This window comes from Artemia sp. Qi Xiang Cuo, chromosome 14 (genome assembly GCF_049724085.1).
Source record: "Artemia sp. Qi Xiang Cuo chromosome 14, ASM4972408v1, whole genome shotgun sequence".
NCBI classification, from domain to species: Eukaryota; Metazoa; Arthropoda; class Branchiopoda; order Anostraca; family Artemiidae; genus Artemia; species Artemia sp. Qi Xiang Cuo.
Genome location: NC_142807.1, coordinates 18279909 through 18297110, shown reverse-complemented (window position 1 = coordinate 18297110; position 17202 = coordinate 18279909). Strand labels below are relative to the sequence as shown.

General features: G+C 35.4%; 1 protein-coding gene across 1 annotated transcript in view; it reads right to left on the bottom strand.

Moving 5' to 3' along the window:
- LOC148944230 (uncharacterized) overlaps window positions 1–17202 on the bottom strand; it is a 404320-nt gene that overhangs the window by 185951 nt on the left and 201167 nt on the right. Inside the window, exon 5 of the mRNA XM_089099872.1 lies at window positions 13858–14159. Coding sequence (XP_088955998.1) covers window positions 13858–14159 — 302 coding nt within the window. The remainder of the gene's footprint in view (window positions 1–13857; window positions 14160–17202) is intronic.

Sequence of the window (17202 nt, the reverse complement as noted above, 5' to 3'; positions counted from 1 at the left end):
ATTCACAGCAAGTTCTTTTTGTAAAATGAAATTGGATGGTGCAAGCGTCAATTTTATATCCACTTTAATATTGGGTGGTAGCCATTGGGGTATATTAAATATTTCAGGATATATTTTTCCAACTATATGTAATTCACTAGTTGTAGCATTTTTAAGTGCATCTGTACTATTAGTATTAGTAATATATTAATATACATTGGAGATGCCCCTCAATTCCTTGTATGACTTGTGTGTCATCAGCATGAATTGCATATAGCTTGTATAATTTTAGAGATTGTTGCTTGTGCTCACCAGTGTGCCATTGATGTAGACACAGATTTGACGAAATAAATTATGTAATATACAATTTTCATAGGATATTCCATCGGCAAGAATTGGCAAGAATTGGTTTCTCGACCTTTTTAAACTTTTTCGATTTTGTTTTAATCTCTCGCCAAGGGTTCGCGCACTGGACCTAAGATTTTCCGAAGCACTTTTTTTAAAATCTTTGCCATCCCACCAATCGTATAGTGTATAGGAGGAAAAATCGGTCGCAGCCGGTACAATATATTTTCTAGCCAGAGGAAGTGCAGAGCGAAACAGAATAGCAGACCAACTGCCAAAACCATAGCCAGAAATTGACGATCGACCTTTGTAATAGTCCATTCCATTGCCAAGTTATCTTGGGCCAAGAATATTAACATAGCAATCAATATCAGGACAAATGATTACCACTTTTCTATTAGACATCTTGTTGTTGAACGATGGGTCGAAAATGGCATGTAATCAAAGCCAAACCTTTTGATATTGCCAGGGGATCACTTAATTCAGTTCTTATTGTTAACTGACAGAGTTCCAAATAGGAAGTGTTTACGGGGATATACTGAAGATGCTTTATATTGTAATAGTGAATATGTTCTTGATTGGTTTTTCGTTCAAGAACTCGTAGGAAGGGAACATTGCTATTGCCAACCCGGGATGTTTCCACAAATGAAGCGTAGAGAAATATACAAGTGTCTGTGGAGAAGGCAGGCGGATAGTCAGCAAAAATAAAATTAGTGTTTCCAACACGTTTACCATTGATTATATTGAGCTTAAAGCCAAGAACATCCTTTAGATTATCATTGAGAATAACATTTTCATCAGCAATGGGTGAAATAATGTAGATCTTTCCCTCCTCCTTTGAATAGTTGAAATGAAAAACTCCTTTTTTACGAGCGAAAATTAATTTATTAATAGAATGACGTAAATCATTCATACAGGTGAGTTCTGCGCAAGGTAATTGAAAATATGGATAATCCATCCAATTGATCTTTTTAATTTGTTCTTGATCACCTGGGGGTCGTGGACAGTCATAGGATCTAATTTTTATATCATGTTTACGATCCTTTCTGAGGATGTCATATTTATTTTTGAGAATACAGACGACAAGAGCCACTATATACTTTCCATCATCGAATTTGATGGTGGGAGAGAGTTTCGTCCAAAAATCACTTGTTCTATTCAAGTCATTGTAGAGAGGATCAGAAACATTGGACTTGAAAGTCACATAGAAATCCTTGGGCATTGTTAATATCTTCAACACTGACCCAAGAATCAAAATCAGAGTTGTATCCTAGCCAGCGAACAAGCAACTGTCTCTTGCCCCTACGAGTATGACTCTTTAATATCTTTTCAATTTGATAAATTTCACTAGTGTTTCTAGTTTTTTGTAGTTCATATTCATAAAAACTGCCGAGAATCTCATCATCTTTGGTGTCTCGCATTCGATATGTCGCGGGTGTAGTGTCTAGGATTTTGGACACTTTAAAAAGTTCAATGCTCCATAAATAATTCCCCTTTTCGAAAATATTGGTAGTTCTATTAATTCGAACCAACATTGAATTTCTTCTTAAACATTTTTTTCTTTTTCACTGGAATATTGTTTTAAGAAAAGCATCAAATATTTTCACTGCAATGAATGCCCCGAGGGCTTGAGTTGGACTGGAATCGATGGGGTCGATGGTTGTATATTTCTATGATTTTATCTAAATCATGAATAAAAGCAGCAGTATTTTTCAGTGTGCAATATCTTGAAATTAATAGACAAATCGTTCTTATCAATCTTTCATCCAATGCTGCCTTTATCGGGCTGTGACTATGATATAGCGTTGTATTATATTTCAATAGAACCTTTTGCACATTAGGATTAACAAGTTCGCTACCGCGATCCGATTGAATTTTTCTATAGCAATCCTGTTCAAGAAAACTTTCTAAAGCATGCGCAACTTCAATGACTCTATATTACCACAAAGGAATGGTATAAGCATAGTTAATAAAGACACTGATTACCACTAGAATCTATTTTTAAGGTACATTGTGACGCCGTTGAATCTTGTCTAAAACTAAAAGACCAGTTTGCACTATAGGCAGAGGAAAGAAGGCTTTAGGTTGTCGATATTGTTTACCACGAAGCCTGCGATTCCGATGCAGTGTGTAACTCGGTTCATTTTCTAGATACTCTTTTGCCTTTTTTAATGTGCTACCATCTATGTTAGAGGCAACTTTAGAAAGCGTTGTGGGGGAACTTAGACTTCCCACTTCATCAATATTTTCATAGACATGCTTTAGAACTTCAACCATTTTGAAGGCAAACACTTAGTGTAATGTTCACTCCCCTTTTGCACACTGGAGTGTGAATCAATCCGTCTTCGCTTTTGACTAGCCGTCATCGTTGGTGTTATCAAATCATTGCTGCTGCTGCTGCTGCCGCTAGTATTTTCTAAGATTGAATCTTCTTATTTTTTAGATGGTGGTGTTGGCGTTGTTGGAGGAAAATATTCTCTTACTTTCTTTAGAATTTGCTTATTGCCAATAAGACTTTTTGGGAAGTTTGATGCATTTAGAAGGGTGTATAGATTATTGTCAACCGAAAAAAGTCCTTTACGATTCGTCACCATATCACAAATTGAACCAACTAGATTATAACTTTTCCCTGAATTAAAATTCGTTTCCCTGTGCTATCGACTTGAACTTGATGATCACCACCACTTTCCGGCATGAGATATGCTAATCCTCTTTTACTCTGCACTCGATTGGTCATTGACAATAGGTTTCAAATTGATGTCACTATGGAATTCAATTCCTTCTCCTTTGATTGTGCAGAATCTTGATGAGATGTTTCCTGTTTAGGGGGATCTGTGATGGTGGCGGTGGATCTCTCACGATAAGGTCTATATTTTTTCACACGTCGCAAAGCATCTTGAAGTAAAACTAGCTTTTTATCATCGGTAATATTCTCTTCATTAACGAATTTTCATAGATTGTCTTCAAAATGTTCCACGGGTGAGAGGACAAGTTCAAATGGTGTCAATTTATAGGGCTTAGCCATCTAGAGAAAACTATTTACAAGTTCTGCAATCATTGGCAGTAACAGTTTGATAAACCTACCGCCTTCTTTAAGGAGACGTTTTCTTTTGAAAATTTTTCCCTTGTTTTTGCACGCCAAGGCATGTAGTGTGGAACGATGTTGCTTTGTCTGTTGTCTAACCCCTTCTGGCAAGTGTACATTACCCTCGGTTAAATTTAACCAAAGTTCAGATATTAGATTAATGAAATCATTGTGAAACCCGAATTTGATAATGGCCTTCCTGAGTTAAGGTTTTGAAGTGCCTGTAACGGTAGATAAACGCCATTGTTCACGTTGTTTTTTCAATGTCATGATGATAACTATTAGCCTTATCTACGGCGCAATGGAAGATATACAGTAATTTCTTTGTCGAAAATATCTGTTAATAAACGTAGATCCTCGGGTTTGCTCTGATTAAGATCTAGCAAAATGTACCCGTAGGGCTTATTTGTTGCCTGAGTGTACGCTGACAGCAGAAATTTTGGAGGCCCTGGATATATTTGCTTATTGAGAATTATTAGCGAGCTAGAATCACGAACAACTCGGTAGATAATATAGATGGTGCAATTCAAAGCAAGGGTTCTCATACATTTGTTCTGATGAAACAGATTGTGTAGAACTAGGGTTATGGAAATGTGTTCATGATGAGAGCGAACGGTAAACAGCTAAAGCATTTCCTGAGAGAACTGTTCAATGGATTCAGCCAACTCATCAATAATCAGCCATGAATTTGGTTCAATACTATTGAAAACATCAAGTCCCCGTGTGAATTATATTGGTATGGATGTGGCAATAGCTTTTATTTGATCGTAGGACTCTTGCCGAATACTATAGCAATAATAAATTTTCTTTGGTTTTTCCAGAAAAATTTTATTACAATTTTGAATTATTTTAGCTAAAAGTGTCGTTTTCCCAGACATTTATGGGCCACACAGAAACGACCTGAATGGTGTTTTAAATTGGTACATACTGCAGTTGACAATAGTCAGACTACAACTAACTGTAAACCATACTTGTCCAATTAATAAGTAATAATAATAATTTTCCCATAAATCTATCTACGTTAACAAGAACAAAAAAACAATATTTCATTCATTTATTATCATAAAAACACTTTTCTGTTCAACATAAAACACCATTTATTAACAAAAACACTTTTTTTGTATAGCAACAACAACAACACTTGTTCAACAAGAACATTTATTGAACAAAACACTTGTTCAACAAGAACAAGAACAATATTTATTATAAAAAACACTTTTTGTTCAACAAGAACAACATACACACTATTTTTACAATAACATTTATTGTCATAAAAAACACTTTTTGTCCATCAAGAACAACACTTTTTGTACACACACACATTTTTTTGTACAATAGAACTATTTGTACAACAATAACACTTATTCACATAAAAAGACACTTAAAATAGCACAGTTGAACACCATGAACTTAAAAGATACCCTCCATCCCTAAGCCGCGGGCCTAAACATACCCAGCCACGGGCCGAAGGCCGGCCGCGGGCGGGACCCCCTAACTCCCCCGGGAATCGCGGGTCGAAACACAATACAATAGTCGTCGTCGCTGCTATAGCAGGTTAGGTTTGAGCATTTAAGTTAATTAATGAAAGGTTAGGTTAGGTTGGAGCATATAAGTTATTTTATCATGTTAGGTTAGGTTTGAGTATTTAAGTTAATTTATCAGGTGAGGTTGGGTTAGGTTGGGTTAGGTTAATTTAATTTATCAGGTGTGGTTAGGTTAATTTAATTTATCCAGACCGAGTTGGTTGCGATGGTCTACACATTCAACCCGGTCTGAAATTTGATAGTGGCCGTGGGGGAGTACATTTACACCATTATTGAGCACAAAGACTTTGTCGGATATACAAGACATTGCATTCTTTTCAACTCTAACAGTATAAGTTTTATACTGCAGAGAGCGAATTGCAAGCACTTGTGCTCTCGGCAATAGGATACTCTCTACACAGGTTCTGTAGACACTCGTTTTGAAATTGTTCTTTACAAAATGTTTCGGCACCCCTTTACGCGCCTGTTTTACATCTTTGTTGTGAGTTTCTACGCAATAAACTTTAGGACTTGGGAACACCCTATTGGATATCAAATCACTCCCCGTCTCTGATTTTAACATGAGTAGCTGATTGGGGGCCTGACGTTTCACAAACTCGGGGTAGAGGGATGCATTTCAGTTAGTGAAAGCCATCCGCAAGCTGATGTGTTCCCCATTTTCTAAATCCCCCTATAAATCCTCGGTTTTACTTTAAACAGCAGAGAATCTGTATCCCCATAATAAAGTTGAACCTCCCCCTCCCTTGGCCATTGTACCTTGCACACATTGTAAAAAAAGGACAACATGAGCTTTTTGGAAATTTCAAGTTCTGGACTACCTCCCGCTGTATTCTTATTCAGTACCACATTTCTCTTTTTCCTGTGTAGAAGAACCAGGCTTGCCTCTATGCTTGTGAACGATGTAAAATTGGGGTCTGCCATAAGTCGTGCACATTCTTGGGGGTCAGTCACGACGTCACAATGAGATCTGTTTCGTACGCTTTAACACATTTTGCCAAACGCTGAATTTTAAATGAGCTTGTACATTTCCTTTTCCACTTTACTTTTTGCCTGAGAGCATTTATCGACAAAGGTATCAACGTCTTTAAATAAGGTTTTTGACTGAATTGCAGGACCCTATGTATTCTGGTGATCTTGAAACCATTGTTCACCATCCAGCGCAAAAGCACATGGTGAACAACAATATTTTGTTTAGGGTCTAAATCTGCAATCAGTTTCTGCTTGGAGGGGGTCCAGTGCATCCCCATATCATCAACCAATGATCGATTGTATGGGATCAGTGAGTCCTTTGTCACTGGTCGATTGATAAAGGGGAAAACAAAATCTTTGACTGAATCATGAAGCGCCAATGGAATGTGTCCGTCAATTTCAAAGAACCATCCTTGTGGCCCATTGTCCTCGACGGTGTGAATGTCGGGGATCTCAAAAGGATTCTCAAGCCATTTATAGTTTCCACACGGCAAAGAGTAGTGAGATATTGCTGGATGGATATAACGAGTTCATGTCAAGGGAAACTGCATTTGACTTTACACCAAAGTCTTGCCCACTTGGATTTGTTGTCAAAACGCGATCTCCATGAAAAATATACCCACCCCTCATTGATCTTTCTACAAAAAGGTGTTTATCCACATCAGTGATCAACCCAATTTATTCCCTACTAATTTTTAAAATCAAGTCCATCACCAAATGTGATGTGGAAAAATAATAGCCTATATCTAGTCCAAACTCTGAATAAATTTGGTCTGTGTTTTTACAGACAATATCTAATAGAGTTAAAACGTCACTGGCCCAGTACAGTCTACAATAATTCCACCCATTTTTACAATTACCCTTAGTCCAGACCGTCTTGGCAAATTCGTATTCCTCGGCAGTGCATTTACTGTTGGTGAGTGAATCATAGAAAGCTTCAATTTGAGGTAGTTTCTCCACGCCTAACCGAGCGCCTGAACAGTAATAGTCGTATGCATATACATCTTTACAAGTCAGTAGGTCATACATTTCACTGTCTGGAAAGTGCTGTTTAAGCAGAGGAAAACTATAAAAATTGTCGCTTTTCTGCACTTGAATCAATTGACTCAATGCCATGGGGAAAAACTAAAAGAATCTAAAAACCTGATTTTATTCCAACACGTATGCCCATTATTCACTACCTGCCATTTCAGCTCGACAACCACCAACTTCTCGGCTGATTTGGGGAGAATCTTACAGGTAAATGAATTGTTTACCCATGGACTATCTACTACCCCTCCCTCCCTGTGCATACATGCCAAAGCCGGTAAAATGAATTTTAAATCATAATTTGTGTTGTGAATGAAAATCGGTATAAAAAACTGCTGGCTTACATTCACATTACACGATTGATGTGCGACCCCTCTAAAATTACTACCCCCTGATGATATTTCCTGCCACAAGTGTTTATGATCTCTGACTTTCTCCTTCCCCCAACTTTTCCCCCTAGTCCCTTTCCCCTTAGTCCCCTCTTCAAATTCTCCCTGACAAACCCAGCATATTTTTTTAATTTTTAATCTCGGGACAATCCTCTGCAGACAACAACATTGGGTAATGGGTATTTCTCAAACGAGAAATAGCGTCATTTGCAGTGCCAATTAATTTGGTCAGTGCCTTGATCATGCACTCGTCCTCATCCAACGTTTCGACTATTTCTAACAGGTGCACAGTGTTAGAACTGTCTCTTTGCGCATGGGCATAGGAAACCGCTATGCCTCGATGTTTTTTGAATCGATTCGGAAATCGAGGATCGTTCACTTCCACTAGCTTTGTTTCACAATCCTAAGAGATTTTATTGCTTTGTAGGAGGGTAATTCGGAAACTTTTAAAACTTAAAATGGCCCTACCACCTCAAACTGTTTCCACTGACTGATAACCATGCCGTGCACAGTGCTTAATATGATTTTGAAACTTTAACTCAGTCCAAAAATCTAGACAGGGATGTCGGACATTAGAAACATGTCCCCCTAGTCTTACCCTCCCCCAGAAGTCTACTGATATTTGTAATAGGATTGGAATGGCCAATTGCATTGGGTTCACTAGGTGGTGTGTACAGCAACCAAACCCAGTGCTTCACCACTTGAATTGACGGGCCCCTTACTGGGAATAACACCCCCTTTTTATTAGAGCGAGCCCCATCTTGAAATTCAGTTTCATACTGGACCACAGTAACGCCGATATTTAAATGGGCATTGGCCCTTTCAAAAATATCTATAGATCTTAGCGTTACTGGGTATTTTCCCACTAAACAAGTGAAATCTACAGTGGGAAATCGGACCCTATTTTCCCATGTACAGCCCAGTATTCTAAATTTTTCTTTCTGGCTTCATATTTCAAAGGTCGGAAAGCTGACATGAGGAAAGCATACATGAAACATTTTTGACCTGTTTCAAAACAGATTCGCTGAACGCCTTTGCAACCCTCTAAATCTGGATTATATTTTAAAACTATAGCCCTCTCCCACGCCCCACCCCCTCTTAAAATAAAATCTTTTTTAACTTTACAAATATTAACACTTAATTTTTTAATAAAAAGAACCACAGATCCACTCCCATTCTCGTTATAATTTTCGAGATGCTTAATAATATGGCCTATTCATTCCATAAAAACTTTTTCGTAATTTTCTAAATGCGGATAGACCACTAGCATCTCGGTATGTACATAATGGTCATAAACCTCACTTTTACCCTCATTTAAATAAAATACCTTTAAAATAATTGAAACCTTAATAACCTCCCTACCCCCCCACAATTGAATCTGGTTTTCTAAGAGTGCACGAATTTTATCTAAATATATATGGACAATATCTATAGGGTCAAATACTAAATTACCCCCCATAAGCGAATTAAATGGATCCCCAACAGGCGCATTGTAGACGACTATTGTATTTAATATTGAATTTGACCGCTGGATTTCGGGAAGTCTCGTAAATTGGGTATTGTCACCCTCCTCCCCCTCTTGTATATTATCACCACCCCCAGACCCACTTTGTTCAACAATAGGATTGTGAGAAGTCATTTCATTTGTTTGAACTATATTCGTGTAATCTGAGGGGGAGGGTTCCCTGTTAATTCATTGGTAAAATACTCTAAAAGCTGCATAGTGTTTGGACTTAGCAAAGGCAAATCTCTCTGCTCAACTTTGCTACTATATACACTAGAATAATTACTTAAAAAATCATCGCTAGTGACAGGTATTTCATTACCAATACCCTGCCATTCACTGAATGGTGAATTGTTGCAAAACGCCGTTGATGTGTCTTTTCCAACTGATGAGGACGGCTACAAGGAATATGGAACCAATGCAATCTATACAAGAAAATACCTTATTTTCAAAGTGTCTAAATCACCCTATTTTTAAAATTGGATTATTATTTACATGTGCTTAGTAGCATTTGCTTAATTCACAACTTTATATATCCTGAAAGTTCCACCTTAATATAAGATGTTTACAATCTTAAACATTACATAGTAGGTTATGATTTTGTTCAAACAATCCCTCCAACAAAATTTCATATTAATACTCTTTATCTGCTTTGGAAAAAAACATGATTTGAAATGGATAGCCTACCCCTTTCATGATACACAACTCATTTCGATGGAAAGTTGCTTTTTAAGAAATTTGTAGAGGCAAGATTAACCTTTCGTTTATATCGTAATAGAAATTACCTAACCCTACTATTACAAGAATATAGTGTCCTTTTTGGGTTCACTAACCTAATTTAGCAGGGTGAATGCATGCACTTGACATGATTCAAACGGGGAACATTATATATCCTTTGGGAGAAAAATGCCTTTTAATATCTCTGACATATTTTTACTGTGTTGAAAAAATGGCGAAAAGAAAGGCCTTAAAAAGTTGGAAGAAATAGGTAGATATTTTTTTATAACCGTGTAGAAAATAGAGGAAAAAATGCCAAAACTTCTCAATTCTGACTGTATATTGGCGCCCGAAGGTCCTGGTCGCGCGTGCTGCAGGGAAACCTCATGACCTTGAATAGACGAGATTGGTCTTGAAAATTCGGGTAACACATGTTGGAGGGCAAGCTCACAATCTTGTATAGGCGGTGCTGCGGCATTGAAAGCAGCCATCCACTATCTTTTTGGTTCTTGGCCTAGCTGTATTGTTGCCTGCGCAGATGAAGCTTGGGCAGGCAGCGCTGGTTCGGAATGGATGTGGGTGGTTCTCGATGGGCCAGCTATCTCCAGTTGTTGCATTGGAGTAGCGCCATTAGCCTTAGCTCTCTTTTCAGGGGGAGGTGCGCATTTCTCAAAACTGTCCTTAAAAAGAAGAGAAAATTTAGTATAGAATAATGTCTCCCTGTTATGGAAGAAAAGATATTAATACCCCCCCTTTTCAGCAAAGCAAAAAGTAAACATTTGCGATATTTAGAAATGCTCCTATTTTTACCATTTAGAGAAAAAATTAAATACGCAACTTATGAAAAATAAACCCGAAAAGCATAGAAATCCTTTTTTTGCCATTTAGAGAAAAAATTAAATACATAATATGTGAGAAATAAACCCAAAAAACATTGAAATCCTATTTTTACCATTTAGAAAAAAATTATCCCCTGTTAGAGAAGAAAAAAAGAATTTATTGTCAGGCATAATTTTGTCTAGAAAGCATTTGTCTCAAAGAAGCCCCTCCCCCCTTTTCACCAAAGCAAAAAGTATAAATCTGTGACAGTTAGAAATTCTCCTACGTTTACAACTAAGGAAAAAAATTAAATACATTCCGATTTGGAAATAAACCCGAAAAGCATAGAAATCCTATTTTTGCCATTTAGAGAAAAAATTAAATACATAACATGTGAGAAATAAACCCAAAAAAACATTGAAATCCTATTTTTACCATTTAGAAAAAAAATTAAAAAAACTAGCATTATTCTTTAGGGTCAACAGCTGCATCAAATCCAGGCCAATGATTTAAAATATAGATCTCAAAATAGCCATCCATAAATATGGTATAATTCAAAGCTAACCAAACACTAAACTTCAGGGTTATATATATATATATATATATATATATATATATATATATATATATATATATATATATATATATATATATATATATATATATATATATATATATATATATATATATATATATATATATATATATATATATATATATATATATATATATATATATATATATATATATATATATATATATATATATATATATATATATATAGGAAATGCTAAATTAGTTAGCTTGTCAAAAGGGGGTACATGTTTGCACAATGAATCCCTCTCTTTCCAGTTCACCGGGGGGGGGCAGTTTTTTTTCACCTTACAACGAAGCTGCTAGAAGCGATGCACTGCCCCTTCCCCCTCCTCCATATAAACACTGAGTACTCAAAATGGAAGATAAATTTTCCATATTAAAATATTTATCGTAACTGTCACCTTTCCCCCTTGCGATTTATAAGATTTACTGTATCACTAATTCGACTGGAAAAAAAAGTGTCTTTCTGTGAAACAATCGTAATGCTTAATTCTCTGGTATCCTACATAGCGGATGTGTGTTGACAGGATGCGATATTTAACCCTATTTAAATCTTTACGGCTTAAATGGAATCAGCATATTAATGGCTAAGGGTTGACAGAAGTCAGTTGACACTTTTAGCTAGGATACAGAAGGCATGAATTTATCAAAAAAGAGAGTTATTTCCAATGAAAGAATTAAAATCGTTCACGGGGTTGGGTGGGGGGTTTTTACATGGTAAAAAAGAGCGTATTTTACGCTTTCTATCGACTATAAACAAAGCATAGTGGATTCTGTATTGGGGGGGGGGGGTATACCCTGAATTTGAATATACTGGAGGGGGACTATGTAACATGATTTTATTCGGAAATAAAGTAAGAAAAATTACAAAACAGAACTCACATTATAAATCGATGTAGCCAAAGTTTCCAACTCATCAATATTTAATGCTCTATCCATGGTGGCTTGAGACTAGATGATAATTTAACCTCAACGCATCTCCATTATATACAAAATCTCAAGGGTGAATTTTGATGTAATGGGAAACCTAACGCAACTCCCTGATTGGGCTAGAAAGAGACACGTGATCTTGTCCCGTTAGACTCGATCAATACGCTTAGAAACAACATATTGTTTCTTAGTTATGTAATCAATCAATTCGATTATGTCGATTATGTAATCAATTTCTCAAAAATCTAGTTCCCCTCGATTATGCAAATCAATTTCTCAGAAATTCTCTCCCCTTCGTGGATCAATAAACCATGAATAAATTATCCTCAGTGAGAAAAACCATGAAAAAACATTCTCAGTGAGGAAAACCATCAAACCGAGCATAAATTATGTAAGCCCAGTAGCTCATGATAGGTTCCTACTGACAAGGGCACTTCGTATCGAAGAAGTTGTCGTAGGAACGTCAAAAAGGGCTCATTCGATTGAAAATAGAAAGGGATAATACCCTTTCTATTAGTCGAAAGTGATTGGAGGGCAACTAATCCCTCTCCCAGCCCCATCCTCCTATTTGCCCATTATGTTTAAAAACTAAATGATGCCTTAAGATTAAATCAAAATGCACAGGGTTAATGCTAATCCCCAATAAGGCATCTCAGCAGTATCCCAAGAACGACTGAGGGTATTATATTCAAGCTTTAGGGGATACTTCTGCTCTTAAAATTTAACCAAATCAAAATATTGTAAGTGTATCCAAGCTATCAGAGAAATTAAACAGATTTTTTTGGCGAATGGTATCAAGTTTTCTATTTCAGGTATACTAGAGGAGGTATGAAACTAAATTAAATATTACTATTTGTTTCCAGATTTTTAAAAGGGTGTATGTTGTTAAAAATCGCTGAAAATTTTTCTCCGGCACACATATAGCAGGCCCAACTATAAAGTCTTAAAAAACGAAAAGATTTAAAGTGTTATTTTCTTTTTCCCTGAAAAGACTATCTCATAAAAAACGAACGGAAATTAATTAAAAAAGTTTTTCCACAAAATAAATTTTTCAAAGAAAAGTAAAGAACTGCATTAAACCAAAAATGAGCAAAAATCAAATCAAATAATCTACCAAGCGTTAAACTACCGCATATCAGCATTGATAATTAAATGAGACCCAAAACGAACAGAAATTACAAGAAATAACCGAGTCAAACTCAAAACAAGCAGAAATTAACATAAGATGGGCTCAAAACCCCTATGCCTTCCCAAGGCCAGAACATAGTTGGCACTTTACTGAAAAAATACAAATGAATGTGCATTGTCAGTTTAATATACATAGACTGATATTTAGTAATCAAAATGTTAATGTTATTGTGGGAATTTTTTTAAATTAATCTAATAAAAACAGGAGCAGTATAGATTCATTTTGCCTGGTTAAAATTTGAAATAGACTATCTTGAAATATTGAAATATATTGAAAACATTGAAAATATTGAAATATATTGAAAACTTGTATATTGAAAACACTATCTTGAAATAGAATGAGATCAAGATTCATTTCTTCCAAGTTCTAGAAGACTCTTTTAGGTTGGCACAGGAATGCTGGCACAGGATTCATGTTAATCATGCGGGCATATGATTAACTAAGAGAGAAATTAAGGAATCTTTCTTAATAGATTATATAATTTTCCTTCTGTATGGTTAGTTTGCTTACTCAACTCCACAGGAATCTTCTTCCTCGAAACACATTTCTTCATCTTGAAAGATAAATAATCACTTAATTTCAAACCCTTATCAGAACTGGGATCACAATTATTAATATTTTGCTAAGACGCTAAAACGTGCCTATTGGACGATATAGTCAGTAGTAGCAGAATTCAACAAAAGTAATATTGTAAGGAACCTGAGAACAAAATATAAAAGGCTGAAGTTTTGCATATTTATGTTTGTATTGTTGTCCTTTACCTTGGAGTATTTTGAAGATCCTTCCTCCCATCCTCCAATTGATATCCATGTTTTCAGCAGAGGGTTTGATTCTTTCAATGATGTGAAACGTTTAAATCCACCTTTTCCTCCGTTATCATAGAGGTCAATATCATTGTTTAAACTAAAAATCTTGTTGTTTGAGTCTAATCCAGCAAATGTATAAATGATATCTGTACAAAGAAACGGATCTATATTTTCAATATCCAGTTTTCCCAAGGTATTTCTGTACATGGACCAACTTCCATAATAACAGAAAATTCTCTTCTTCTCAGCGGACGGACCTAGAATAAAACAGTCTTTGGTTACTTATTCCATTTGCTCTAGAGATTAAAAACATTCATTATATGCAAAGTATTAGTGAACAAATCCAGCTAGTTTCAATCTTACTTTTGTACAAAAGGGTAAGCTTCTGACATAGCTTATCGAGCTCAGAAAGTAAATCCAAGTCACTAGTGAAAAACGAGTATCGGGAATAGAGACTCAAATAAAATCCAAACAGTGTGGTAACAACTTGTTGGTAAGGATTGAGTCGTATCAATAGCAACCCTAACTCTAGAAGAAAAAGTTTTGACAATGTTTATACATCCAAACGATAAGCTTTTTATAGTGATTCTAAATACGTAAAATTCATTAAGTTCAAGGCTAACCAGCAAACTTAAATAGCCTGAGAATTTTTTTTAACTGGAAAGTTTCTCTCACATCATCAATCAGGAATGTATTAGCATTTTAGCACCCAAGTAAAGGTGGGGGGGGGGGGCTCCAGGGCCCACATGAGCCCACTCCATTCGAATTCCGATCCTGGCAATTTTTTTTGAGGCTTTTAAGAGGTGTAGGTCTTAGGCCATTCCATGGGAGCCAGCAGGTGTTACATCGATGTTTACATTGAGTTGCTATGTAATAGAGGATGACGCAATCTTGTGTGACTCAACATGTGTAATGACAATGTTTGCATTCGGTTGCTATGTAATAGGGAATCACACAATCACGTGTCACTTAGTAGATTTATTGGGAATAACTGAATGGTAGCGCATACGTGGGCTCTTACGTAATGACAACATCAGGCAGAGTAATTTTATTAAGACATTTCAATACACTTGAAGACATCCCGCGATGTTTTCTAAGAGATTTTTCCAAGGAGGTTTTTTCTTTCTTTCAAGACATTTTTTTCTTTCTTTCAAGGCTTTCTTTCTGTAGTTCTTTCGTAATGAGGAGTGTTTATAGATGACGCATTCTCACGCAAACTGTTTCTTCAGACCCAAGGGGTGTCCCCCTGCTTTTAACTGAGAAGAACAAACATGGTGATTGTTGCATAATACTTTTTTTTGAGACTTTATTTTTCTTTCAATGCATTTTTTCTCAAAGGATCATTATATTCTAACGATTTTTTGTCTTCATTAGGACTCGAAAGACCAATTTCCATCCAATAGAACTCAGCCTTGATCAACTCGTCCATGAAACCCTTTCCAATATTCTGTTCCGAGGAATACATTATGGGAAATAACGAATTCCACGCAAAAAGAATCTCCTTTTTCGTGCATGCTAGAATCATGATTGCGTGTTTCCTGCAAGAACAATAATTGACACGCAGACGGGGAAAATCAATTACTAGACATTACGTCTGTTCATTAAGTAATGCTTTTTAGGGAGTGATACCAGATAATATTGCGGGTTGCTCTCAATGTATTTTTAGTAATAAAGGCGAAAGAGGGGCTACAAGACGCTTTAACAGTGTAAACGTTGACATATTGATGATTTGTCCTGGAACAAAGAATATAAAAAAGACGCTGACCATTGTAAATACAAAATTTATTATTAAAACAAATTGACAAGCTTTATCAAAACACGAAAAAATGTAGTTAAAAACAAGACAAAGGAAAAACAAAACATGCGTCAATTAAAGAAAGATGGGACTCCTAGCAATCATTTACAGGGTAGGGTTGACATTAAAGCTAATTTAAGCCATATTAAGAGCCTTTAGCGAAAATACAGTGTTTTTTCAGACAAGACTATGCAAGGGAGAAACAAAACGTACGAACGCCTTATATAGGCTAAACTAAAAGCAAAACATGAGTGATTTAAAGAAAGGTATATCAGAGGTAAATTTAAGCCGTATCATTCATAATACTTTATTATTTATTCCTTATGAGGTCTTTAACAAAATTCCGCGTTTCTTTGGGGTTTCAAGACTATGCTCCCCCCCCCTCTGGTTGACAAGCACACATTTGAATAGTATTTTCTCTTTAAATTTCACATAAAATCGCTAGAGGTAATTTCTTAGGTCCTATTGAGAGTTTAAAGGAAAATATCACATTTCTTTGGGACCAAGACTATGCCCCCCCATCCAGTTGAGAAGCGCATATTTGAATAATATTCTCTCTTCAAATTTTACATTGTACGGTACAGTTTCTTGAAAAACAGGAATCCTTGAGTTGTCGAATTTTACAATTTCAAAGTCTAAGAAGTTTGAACTTGTAAAATTTGGGGACTGTCTTAAATAATGAAATCTTTGTGTTGATGAATTATGGAACTACTGCATAAGAAATGTTAAGTTCTGAAAGTCGGTGAGTTTCTTGAAGGAGACTGCTAGATGTATACTATATATATATATACATATATATATATATATATATATATATATATATATATATATATATATATATATATATATATATATATATATATATATATATATATATATATATATATATATATATATATATATATATATATATATATATATATATATATATATATATATATATATATATTTATATACTAGATATAGGCAACTTTTTGAGTTGCCAAATTGACGAATGTGAAAGTGTTAGAATCGTAAATTTGTAATATCTCTAAATCTACATTCTTGGAAATGTGGAATTGTGAAATTTAGTAGATTTCAAGAAAAACGTGAAAGCTTTAAGTTTTTGCATTGAAGATTTCAATAGTGTAATAAACGTGGATTTTCGAAAGTTTGTGATTGTCTTGAACGGTGAAATCTGTGAGTAAACGAATTGTACAAATTTTTATTTTAAGGATTGTGAAATTTTGATATTGGGCAAGTTTCTTGAAATATAAAGTCTTTTAGTAGTTGAACATAAGACAATTAAAATGTAAGAATTTTGAAGCTGTGAGAATTGATAAGTTTCTTTAATGAAGGGTTCTAGTTGTCATGTTTTAGAAGCTTAAAGCATGAGGAATGTTGACTTCGAAAAAATTATTGAAAGTCTTTATAGGTTTTTAGAGTTGTCGAACTGTGGAATTTTTAACCGTGGAAAATTTCTTGCTGTTTGTGTATCTTGTAATAAATTGACCCAATAAAGATAT